General features: G+C 44.1%; 1 protein-coding gene across 1 annotated transcript in view; it reads left to right on the forward strand.

Moving 5' to 3' along the window:
- Window positions 1–11,569, forward strand: part of srpx (sushi-repeat containing protein X-linked) — a 48,244-nt gene extending 36,675 nt beyond the window's left edge. The window contains exons 9-10 of the mRNA XM_034186292.1: window positions 7,699–7,820; window positions 10,981–11,569. Coding sequence (XP_034042183.1) covers window positions 7,699–7,820; window positions 10,981–11,164 — 306 coding nt within the window. The 3' untranslated portion in view covers window positions 11,165–11,569. The remainder of the gene's footprint in view (window positions 1–7,698; window positions 7,821–10,980) is intronic.
- The last annotated feature ends 1,193 nt before the right edge of the window (window positions 11,570–12,762 follow it).

A 12,762-nucleotide genomic window follows, 5' to 3' on the forward strand; every position in this document is an offset into this window, starting at 1 on the left:
AAGTCAGAGCTGTGTACAAGCCTGCGACCATTTTCAGACAATCGTGCATAATCCAGCCCCAACTGGTCAGTGTCATCTAGACATATCAGGTGAGCCTTAACCCTCTGGGGTCCGAGGGCATTTTTTGGACAGTTCACTCGCCTGGCATAAATGTTTTATTATTGCTGTTAACAGCTCTCCCTGCATCCCACAATCAAGTTTTATGTCTCTTTTTTTCAGGACAACCTGTGCTTTCGGAATATATATGTTTTTGTTGTGTTTTATAAGTGTAATAACGGTTTACAATCAAAAATAGGCAAAGAAAAAATAAAGCAAATAATAATTTTCCACACACATTTATTCAAAACACACAGCAAACTATAATAAACAACTGTTTTGACACTTTATAAAGGTAATTTGAGGTCTTGTGTGAAAGCCTGTACAACAAAAAGGTTCAAACAATAAACACAAATGCACATTTTAAACAATATATACAAAATTGTCTATGCGTTTTGTTGTCCATTGATATGGTAAACAGTGCTTTACGCAGAGAAAGCAACAGAGTTATCCAGTAACATTCACATGCAAACTAGTGGAGCAATCCTGATAGTTACACACTCTTTGTTTGAGCACGTGAGATTGTCATCAGAGGCTCACCGTTTGCTCCTGCTTTCACTGATCACTGTGCGTAATAGCGCAGGGTGCACTGAGTATGTACTAATAGTATGTACTCATTGGAGCACCCAGGGGGCTATTCAAATGGGCCAACTATCACTCCTGAAAACGATCTTTGGCTTTTCACGTGAGGTAAATCTGCCCTATAATTGGATTTTGGAAAACCATGTGACGGTGAACCAATTCCGATTGGACACTCACATTGTGCACATCATCACACAGCTTCTATGAGGAGTACAAAGATGGCCAATGGCTGGCTCGAAAGTCCGCTGAATTAACTGCAAAAAAAAGCAAGTTTCTATCTCATATCATTAAAAAGTTATTTATAATGTAGTAAAGCTTGGTCTTAGCCGTCGTATAGGATGGCGTCGGCCCCAGAGGGTTAACTTACTCCTGGTAGGATTTTGGCAGTAGAACTGTTCCTTAGAATGAGCTTGCTACTCCACGGTAGGATCAGGTAGGTCAAGCCTCCTTATATTCGCTAATACATAAGGCAAATGTTAGCATTAGCTAGCTAACTTTAGTTTATTAAACTGAAACTGGTAGTTTGGGTTTGCAGCAACACATCCACCACCACAGCACCATCACACTGAGCACTGGGGTCCCACAAGGAAGTGTGTTCAGCCCCCTGCTCTTCACCAAAGTACAGCAACATCCTCTTCATAAGGTTTGCAGACGATGTGGCTGGTGGGTCTCTTCACCAAAAATGGTGAGACAAACCACATGAGGTGAGCCAACTAACCAGGTGGTACAGTAACAATAATCTCTCTAAATACGGAGAAGACAAAGGAGATTGTTGTTGACTTTCAGAAAGCGCACTCCCAGCACCCTTCTTTGATAATCAACACTTGCTGGAGGTGCAAGTAACTGAGAACCTCTCTTGAACCAACAATACTGCATCACTTGCCAAGAAGCCCCATGGGCGCCTCTGTTTTCTCTGCCAACTGCAAAAAACCAGAGCCCCGGTAGCCATTGTGTGCTCCTTCTACGGAGGCATCACTGAGAGCATCCTGACCAGGTGCATCACTGTGTGGTTTGGAAACTGCTTCACCTTCAACCAGAAATCCCTGGAGCCCACATTGAATGCAGAAGGAATGATCACTGATGTCTCACCCTCCTCCCTCCTGGACATCAACAACACCTGTTTGGCTCACAAAGCACTTGGCATTGCGGGTGATCATTCCTACCACTCCTCACACGACCTGTTCAGCCTCCATCTGGGAGGTTGTGGAGCCTCTGTGTCCACACCACAAGACTGAAGAACAACTTTATCCACCAGACTGTCAGCAAGCTGAACTCTCCCCCTCTATTCTGCACAGTCTTAACCATAGTCTAACATGCATGGTTATTTTTTGGTGAAATTTCGTGGTATTCCTTCCCCACTTTACATATAGTGCACTTGACAGCATATTTAGTTTAGTTAGCACTTTTAGTACTGCATTGTTTTGCCATTGTTAGGCCGTCTTTTGTACTTTAAGCTGCTTCATCTTCTTTCAGGCTACAACACTCTTCTGGTTGAAATGAGGCATTGTCTAACTATATAAAACAAATCCCAGTGATTCAAAAAACTATTAAATTATCCAGTTATTCAATTAACTTTTAATGCTGCTTTTATTGATATTAGGAACATTAGGAACAATTGCTTTAGCTCTAAGAGTACTTAAGAGATAAGAGTTTTTTATTGTCATTTGCACAGTAAAAACAGGCAGTTAGTTATACCACACAATGACATTCTTACTCTGTTCATTCTCCCTAGAAAATTTGCATGTAAAAAGTTCATATCAGATGATTTTAAAAAAGAAAACACATTATAAAATGTACATTATTAGACTGAAGAATGTATTATATACTACACAATTTAAAGGATGTACAGTTTAGAGGATGTGTGGCTGTGCAGTTTATGCAGTATTGGCAATTTTGTGCAATAGTGTGTAGTTTTAAGCAGCATTCCTACTGTGCAGGAGTCATTAGGTGCATGGATGACTGTGAAATAACAGTCACTCAGGTGGTGGAGGGGTCAGTGTGTAAGAGAGTTAATGAGAAGCTAAATGGCCTGTGGGTAGAAGCTGTTCACCAGCCTAGTAGTCCTGGACCTGACTCCTGTAGCGTCTGCCTGATGGTAGGAGTGTGAAGAGTGAGTGTTGGGGGTGTGTACTGTCTCTGATGAGGTTCTGTGTCCTATGTAGGACTCTGGTTTGGTAAATGTCCTGCAGTGAGGGGAAAGCTGCCCCAGAGATGTACTGTGAGGTCTTCATCACGCGCTGGAGAACCTTACTGTCTTGGACTGTGCAATTATTGTACATCTTGACATAACTGTACTACTATGCTAAACTATATACATGCTAACCAGGGGTTCTTAGCATGGTAGCAGGCTAAAGATTAGCCAAAAATGCCTTTTCTATAAATGTAAAAAAAGAACACTTTTTAAATATACTTTTTGGCTATTTTTCTGCCTTTATTGTAGCAACAGTGAGACAGACAAGAAATGACGAGGAGTGAGGAGTTATATGTAGCAAAGATCACCCAGGCCGGGATTCAATCTGCATTCTGTGGCATGTGGTATGTGCCTCAAATGCTCTGCCAAGTACCTAAAAAAGACATTTTTATTCCTTGCGTAACGGCTTAGAAGTTGTACAGCAAAAAAAAAAAAAAAAAATGTAGACGAGTACATCCAAACCAGCTTGTACAAATTGTATGTCTCCACTTAAAAGGGCATAACACGGAAAAATGGATAAAATTTAGTTTACTATAATGCAACAGATCAATAATAATAATCATAATAATAATAATAATAATAAAAAAAACTTTGTTTAGCCCAAAGAGGTTGTGTAGGTCTGCCACCTTCTGGATGTGACTCAGCACTTCCCATGAGCTAATAACTTAAGCTAGCAACCACAGGGAGAAGCATAATGCTCACTGCTTTGCCAAATGCAGGACAAAATATTTAAAATAATGGGAAAGTAAAACCAGAATCCAGAAATAATGTTTTAATGTGTGAATGGGGATGATACAATTAGCAACTGCATATTATACTCACAGCAAACTTTGAAACACCCATGATTTGAACATTGTTCCGGAGTTCATATGAAAAGGAACACAGTGTGCTGTACTGCCACCTGCTGAACACTGGCACCAAATGGACAGTTCAAGAACGTGCAATGAAATTATAAAATTTAAATATATATATATATATATATATATATATATATATATATATATATATATATATATATATATATATATATATATGGTATGGTAATCAGTTTCAGCTGCTTTGGTGTTAACAAAATTAACAACAGGTGCACTAGAGGAGCAACAATGAGACAACACCCAAAACAGGAATGGTTTCACAGGTGATATTTTTCCCTCTTCGTCTTTTCTGACTGATTTTTCGCTAGTTTTGCATTCGGTTAGGGTCAGTCTCACTACTGGTAGCATGGTGCAGTAGCTGGACCCTACAGAGGTTGCACAGGTAGTCCAACTCCTCCAGGATGGTACATCAATACGTGCCATTGTCAGAAGGTTTGCTGTGTCTCCAAGCACAGACATGGAGGAGATTCCAGGAGACAGGCAGTTATTCCAAGAGAGCTGGACACCCAGACAGCAAATAGATCCGGGCTGGATGTAGTCCAACATCTGGTACCAATCCTGAAAACACATCCGGTCCAGACAGTTTTTGCACCCTGGCCCAGATCCGGCACGGCTCCACTTTACAGTTCTGGAACAGATCCGGACCAGATCTGAACTAGATCCGCAAAAGACCAACCGTTTACAGACCATATCTGGCATGGCCCTGGGGCAGATGTGGACTGCATCACAGCACCGTGGCAGGAACAAGTTTTACAGGGGTAAGTTCCGTGGATCAGAGGAAACTGATTTGTATCTATAACACACAGATCAGTGTCCATGGACTTATAAAACTTGATTGTCGTAAAGAAAAAAACCGCTTTGCAATAAGCATTTAAAAAAGCCTCAGTGACGATCACGATTACAGAGTACTGAGTTTACAACCGCTAATGGATAGTTTGTACCGAGTGCAGATAAAATTGCTTATCGTTATGCCCCATGTTCCTGCCACGGTGCTGTGATGCAGACCACATCTGTCCCGGTTGGTGTTTTGCGGTTCCAGTTCAGATCTGGTCCGGATCTGTTCCAGAACTGTAAAGCGGAGCCGTGCCAGATCTGGGCCAGGGTGCAAAAACTGTCTGGACCGGATCTGTTTTCAGGATTGGTACCAGATGTTGGACTACATCTGGCCCGGATCTATTTGCTGTCTGGGCAGGATCGTAGAAAGTCCTTAACCCATCAGCAGGACCAGTATCATCTCCTTTGTACAAGGAGGAACATGATGGGCACTGCTAGAGTCCTACAAAATGACCTCCGGCAGGCCACTGGTGTGAATGTCTCTGACCAAACAATCAGAAACAGACTTGAGGGTGGCCCAAGGGTCTGACATCTTGTAGTGGGCCCTGTGCTCACTGGCTGGCACCATGTCGCTTGATTTCCATTTGCCGTACAACACCAGAATTGGCAGGTCCACCACTTGCGATCTGTGCTTTTCACAAATGAGAGCAGGTTCAACCTGAGCACATGACAGACATGAAAGGCATCTGGAGATGCTGTGGAGAACGTTATGCTGCCTGCAACATGATTTAGCATGACTGGTTTGGTGGTGGGTCAGTGGTGGTCTGGGGAGGCATATCCCTGGAAGGACGCACAGAACTCTACAAGCTAGACAAAGGCACTCTGACTGCTATTAGGTATCAGGTGAAATCCTTGGAACCATTGTCTGTCCCTACGCTAGTGCAGTAGGTTCTGGGTTCCTCCTGGTGCACTACAATGCTCTGCCTTATGTGACAAGTGTATGCAGGCAGTTCCTGAAGGTTGAACAAATTAATACCACTGACTTGCCCCCAAGCTCACCTGACCTAAATCCAATAGAACACCTCTAGAACATTATGTTTCGATCCATCTGACACCACCAGGTTGCACCTCAAACTGTCCAGGAGCTAAGTGATGCCCTGGTCCAGATCTGGGAGGAGATTCCCCAGGAGACCATCTGTCATCTCATTAGGAACATGCCCCAGTGTTGTCAGGCATGCAAACAAACACATGGGGGCCATACAAACTACTGAGTACCATTTTGAATTGCTGCAAAGAAATTTTGGCAAAATGGATCAGCCTGCCACATTTTTTTTTCTTTTTATTTTCAGGATGTCTTTAAATTCAGCCCTTCTGTAGGTTGACAGTTTTCATTTCCATTAAATGATATGACGTCCTTTCATTCCAAACACATTACCCAGTCCATATCTGGAAAGGTATTTTTTCCCCCATTGAGATCTGATGTGTTTTCAAAGTGCTCCTTTAATTTTTTTTTTTTTTTTTTTTTTTTTTTTTTGAGCAATATACACTCAACAAAAATATAAACGCAACACTTCTGGTTTTGCTCCCATTTTGTATGAGATGAACTCAAAGATCTAAAACGTTTTCCACATACACAATATCACCATTTCCCCCAAATATTGTTCACAAACCAGTCTAAATCTGTGATAGTGAGCACTTCTCCTTTGCTGAGATAATCCATCCCACCTCACAGGTGTGCCATATCAAGATGCTGATTAGACACCATGATTAGTGCACAGGTGTGTCTTAGACTGCCCACAATAAAAGGCCACTCTGAAAGGTGCAGTTTTATCACACAGCACAATGCCACAGATGTCACAAGATTTGAGGGAGCGTGCAATTGGCATGCTGACAGCAGGAATGTCAACCAGAGCTGTTGCTCGTGTATTGAATGTTCATTTCTCTACCATAAGCCGTCTCCAAAGGCGTTTCAGAGAATTTGGCAGTACATCCATCCAGCCTCACAACCGCAGACCACGTGTAACCACACCAGCCCAGGACCTCCACATCCAGCATGTTCACCTCCAAGATCATCTGAGACCAGCCACTCGGACAGCTGCTGAAACAGTCGGTTTGCATAACCAAAGAATTTCTGCACAAACTGTCAGAAACCGTCTCAGGGAAGCTCATCTGCATGCTCGTCGTCCTCATCGGGGTCTCGACCTGACTCCAGTTCGTCGTCGTAACCGACTTGAGTGGGCAAATGCTCACATTCGCTGGCGTTTGGCACGTTGGAGAGGTGTTCTCTTCACGGATGAATCCCAGTTCACACTGTCCAGGGCAGATGGCAAACAGCGTGTGTGGCGTCGTGTGGGTGAGCGGTTTTCTGATGTCAATGTTGTGGATCAAGTGGCCCATGGTGGCGGTGGGGTTATGGTATGGGCAGGCATCTGTTATGGACGAAGAACACAGGTGCATTTTATTGATGGCATTTTGAATGCACAGAGATACCGTGACAAGATCCTGAGGCCCATTGTTGTGCCATACATCCAAGATCATCACCTCATGTTGCAGCAGGATAATGCATGGCCCCATGTTGCAAGGATCTGTACACAATTCTTGGAAGCTGAAAATGTCCCAGTTCTTGCATGGCCGGCATACTCACCGGACATGTCACCCATTGAGCATGTTTGGGATGCTCTGGACCGGCGTATACGACAGCGTGTACCAGTTCCTGCCAATAACCAGCAACTTCGCACAGCCATTGAAGAGGAGTGGACCAACATTCCACAGGCCACAATTGACAACCTGATCAACTCTATGTGAAGGAGATGTGTTGCACTGCATGAGGCAAATGGTGGTCACACCAGATATTGACTGGTATCCCCCCCAATCAAACAAAACTGCACCTTTCAGAGTGGCCTTTTATTGTGGGCAGTCTAAGGCACACCTGTGCACTAATCATGGTGTCTAATCAGCATCTTGATATGGCACACCTGTGAGGTGGGATGGATTATCTCAGCAAAGGAGAAGTGCTCACTATCACATATTTAGACTGGTTTGTGAACAATATTTGAGGGAAATGGTGATATTGTCGTTTATATTTTTGTTGAGTGTATATAAAGTCTCTGTGATTATGGGTTGTGCTCCTTTTGTTTTACATGGAGGAAAATCAATAAAACATGTGTTTCCTGCAAACAGCATGCTCAGTGTGGACTGGACCTGAGGCACGTGAGCGTCATTGAGTTGGTTGGGACATATCCAGCGCAGGTTGGCCGTATTCAACACAGGCTTCTTACCCCAGGCCTGGCTCTGCAGCTCAGGTACTCAAGAGTCCATACACACACGGACACAAAAAACAAGCTTCCAGCATTTATTTCAGTCCAATTTATTTCAGTTTCAGTCTTCATATGACATCTACTAAGACATACCACCCTGATGACTTGTCAGTTAGATTCAACAGTCCTCTCATCTCTGGGTTTGGTGTTTTGAGCAATGGCAGAGGGATGCACACAAAGGAGTCCACCTCTAGTTTTTGCTTTGTCAAATCCGCAGCATGTCATTGGCAGGACCCACTGAGAAGTCTAGTATTTTAGTTAATACGTCTTAAGCTGTGTTGTTGTCATATCCATATGTCATATGTTGTTTCACATACATACACATTTTTCTGCACATTTGGTGGAAAACAGGTAAACCAATCAAATGTGAAATTTTGAAGCTATATTTGAAGGTTGGCAAAGTCAAAGGTTACGGTCACTGGAAGTGAGTGTCTGCCCCCCCCCACCCCACCCCCATCCCTCCTCCAAAATTGCTTATGAACATATCGTTTGATGTGCACACCAGATTCTCCTCTCTGGGACTTCCTGAAAGTTTGCAGGATCCCCAACAAGCTGCTGAACATCATGGCTAGCCCATACCCGGTTGATGTGAATGCTGTGCAGAGTGGGGGGGGGGGGGGGGCACAGCCTCTGACTGGCATTTCTCAGTGATGTGTTGTGGCTCCTACACCAACCCAGTCTCACATTTTTTTTGTCCTTCCATCACGAAATGATTCAAATTTTCGTGACGGGGTTTGTTTTTTTTTTTACTCACTATTACTAACCCTACTGCTACCCCTAACCCTAACCCTAACCCCCCCCCCCCCCCCCCCCCCCACTGGACTTTTAATTATCTGCAGCCATCACGGAATGAATTATAATGAATTCGTGCTGCCATGATGAACATTTTGCACTTTTCGTGACATGACGAACCAATTGATTAATGTATATTTCGTGCTGCTGAATCACGACAATCCGTGAGACTGGGCTGCCTGTACTCTGTTCAGTGTTTACGTGGACTGGGTGTTGGCCAGGGTTGTACTTTCTTAGAGATTTGAAGTTTTACTAACCTTGACTTCACAAGGTGCTGTGATGCTGTGACCTTTTCACAATCTGATTGTGGCTCTTGTGAAGCTGGGTGTGGAATTGTTTTTACAAGAGAACCGGGAACTGAAATGGACTCAAATGCAACGAGGCAGTAATGATAAAGGACAGTTTATTTTTATGATGCTGAGGATATGGTGAATGTGGTGGAGGCACTGGAGGAGGGGTTGCAGGCGCGGGAAGCCGGGTGGGTCATTGGAGCTGGTGGTGGTGGCTATGGATTGCAGAAAAAGAAACACAAAAATTTGAATAAAATATCCCAAACACAATCTGGAAGTGAAGATACAATCATGGGCTGAGATTAAACAGAAGGCCAGTGTTACCACTCTGGAGACGGAAAGATCTAGTGATGTCCTCCTGTTGAGGTGAGGCTGAAGTAGGATGCCGCTGATTGATGCAGGTGTGCCGCAACCACAAGTGTAGATAACGATCACTTCAACAGGCAGGAAAAGCAAAGGAAGGAGGGGAGAAAAACAAAAAGAAACCAGACCAATTCTCCAGGCCACAACAATTGTAGCATATGTAATTGCAGCTGTCCTGGATAAAGACATCAGAAGCTTATCTGTATGCAGTGAAAGAGTCAAATTTGTAGAGACAAAACATACTTATTTAGGATCTGCTCCTTTCTCTGCTCCTTGATCAAGGCAGCATCTCTACATCTGGAGTTGGTCCCAGGTGCCAGACTGTGGCTGCCCACTGCCCCTAGTGGTTGGATTGTGTCACACTGTAATTAGGACGGGTTAAATGCAGAGGACCAATTTCACTCAAAAAAAATTGATGGTTTGGCTTGGATTTCTTTGTAAAAAATATATGTAGTCCCAACTAAATTAAATTAAATTGCATGGATGTGTATTTTTTAAGTTTTTTAAGTTAGATGGAAATCCTGCACATAATTGAATTGAGTTCATCCAATGAGTCATTTTTTTTTTTAATGGCACGGCGACAATAAAGGTTCCTCTTCATCTTCTTCCACTTAACTTAGCAGTGATGTTCATATGTCTGGGTCCTCATCCTTTCAGTTGAGCAATGCCTGGGATTATCTTATGGAGACCTGAGGTCACTGGACAGAGGTGTTTGGTGATATCAATATCTATAGAGAAGAATGAAGGTCCAAGTCTTTTAGGTTTTGGTGCTTCCTGTCTTACTGTATGGTTGTGACAGTTTGATGCTAACCAATAACCAAAGGGGGTGAGGAGATGTCTTTGGTACTTGGTTTCTTCTTCAAATGATTGAATGGTCACTTTGGGAGACTCGGGTGAGGCACACCAGTTGTGTAGAGAAGGAACAAATGTCAGCTACCATATTTTGGCCACGTCATGCATTTCTCTGGGCATGACGCAGCAACTGGAAAATGGCCAAGAGGATGACCATGTTTCACTTGGCTGCAGCAGACAGATGGCTACTTTCAAGACATGAGGAGGAGCTCAATGTCTGCCTGGGTGGTTGTGATCCAGGAGCTGAGTTGCTCCACAGTGTGGTGGATGCTGCAACATGTGGCATTTGTGCACGCTCCCAGACCCGACCCATGTACCATATTGTTCCCAAACGTAGTATGTATGTTACATACACCAAGATCAAGAACTAAGCAGATTTTAAGATCAGAAAGTTAAAGTGACTGGAAAAAATTTGTAGCATAAATTTAATTTGTAAATTGCCAATAATTACCATGGGATGAGGGGTAATGTGGTCCCTCTGCAGTGCCTATTTGCAGCCCTCTGATTTCCTCAATGTGAGCACCACTTAGTGGTTTGCTCTGTTGCCTCACAGTGAGAAGGTCCTGGGTTTGAATCAGACCTGCTGTGGCTTCCTCCCACTTCCAAAGACATGCAGGTTCAGTGAATTTGTGACTTTACATTGTCAGTGTATGTGATTGAGTTTGTCTAATGTGTATCGGTCCTGCAGTAGACTGATGGCCTGTCCAGGGCGTACCTCCCCTTTTGTCCAGTGATCACTGGGATAGGCTGCAGTCCCTCATAACCCTTAATTGGAATAAGCAGTTTTAGGAAATGAATCACTTTTTAACACAAACACATAACATGTATGTTCATGTGTGTTCCTGCAGGTTATTGCTGCAGATTTCTCAAAGGTCGTTTCAGATGGTGTTGGTGGACAAACATGGTATGGACAAGCAGCGCTACCCATTCCCAATCACATCGGCCGAACTATTCACAACAATCGACACTTTCCCCCTCCGTAAGGATGAGATGGTTCTCCAAGAGCAGGCAGGCCAGACCTGTCAATCATAACCCCCCCCCCCCCCCCCCGACCTATCAGCTCGAATTCCACTGAGATCATTGGGATCCTCCGTCACACTGGACAGTACCCGCTCAGATCCACGGTTTCTATCCCCGTTACACACTTCTACCTGAACTCATCACTCACTCAGCCTTGTAGGAGATGCAAGTGCACCTGTGCTAAAAAGGCTGGAATATCAGTAACACTCTGAGTCATTAAGGAAATGGGCCATTCATCCATCCATCCATTTCTTGCAGAGGGCCAGAATTTGTGTTTTGTCACTTTGTATATTATTAATATTATTTTCGAAGCACAAATATGTCTTAATATTTTGTACAAAAAATATTTATAGTGTATGAACTGGAAAACTTCACATCTTATATTTATGACTCACTTCTGTAATAATGATGTATTCAGACACTTTTGTTATGTGCCGACGCGGGTTGAGGAGCGGACCTGCGTCTGACTGAACCCAGCGCTAAATAACCAGAAAGCGGTTCCAAAAAACAAAATAATTTTATTATCCGCCTCTTGTGCAATACTCGGTGTACAACATAAAAGTGCGTTTGTCTGGTGGAGTGAAGGACGGCGCGCTCTCCAGCGCCCAAAGGGATCGAAGCCCGGCGCTTCTGGACTCACATTCACCGACAAACACCCCCAGGTGGACACGACAAACTGACTCTGTGAAGGATAGAAGAGGTGAGGTAAGTCAACAGCTACAACTAATATCCTTCAAAGGCACACACTATCAGCAACACATTCAGGTCTGAATTTAAGCTTTATGTAAATGAGCAGCTTCTCACAACAGGTGGAGGATCATCAGTCCGCACGCCACGGCCGTGAGAAGCGAGCTGCACAATTCTCATCAATGTTCAAACATACTGCCTAACAAAATACCAAATTACTATTAACACTTATTCAGACGATCAATCACCTCTGATGTGTGCTGACAGCATGTGTCCCTCACCCGTCCTCCTTCACAGGCACGATGTGTCAAACCCAGGCGCGGTCCTCAGCGTCTCACAAACGAACGTCACAAGGTCGTGTTCCCGGCAATTCTGCTCAAATCACTCATGGCTTAAATGCAGAACGCCATCTCATTATCTGTCTCAGCTGAAAGTCTTTAAGGTTGCACGTGAGCATCATCCACAGGTGCTGCAAATCATGCTGATGAGGGTGAAGGACTCTTCTGCCAGCACCTTCTCCACAGACAAAAAAACAGTTTGCATACCACCTGGAGAGCAAAGAAAAGAAAACAACACCAAAATAGCCAGCCAAACCCCCCAACACACAACAGTACCCCCCCATCAACGGGAAGCCTCCCGGCGACCGAACAGACCAGGCCCGAGAACAGCACCTCCCTCCGGGGTCCACGTCAGGAAGCAGACGGCGTAACGCTCCCAAGGTCCACCGCAGACGGCAGTACAGGGCACCGCGGCTGGAAGGCCGGCTGGCATCAACAAAACCCCAAAAAAGTCCCATATACAACCCAACATACAAGAAAAACACAAAACCCACCCAAACCCTCCCCAGGGCCCAGTCCCATCCAACCCCGGGAAGAAACGAAAAACACCCAAATCCAACAACCCAACACAGCCCCAATAACACA

The sequence above is a fragment of the Thalassophryne amazonica genome, chromosome 14 (genome assembly GCF_902500255.1).
Source record: "Thalassophryne amazonica chromosome 14, fThaAma1.1, whole genome shotgun sequence".
NCBI lineage: Eukaryota > Metazoa > Chordata > Actinopteri > Batrachoidiformes > Batrachoididae > Thalassophryne > Thalassophryne amazonica.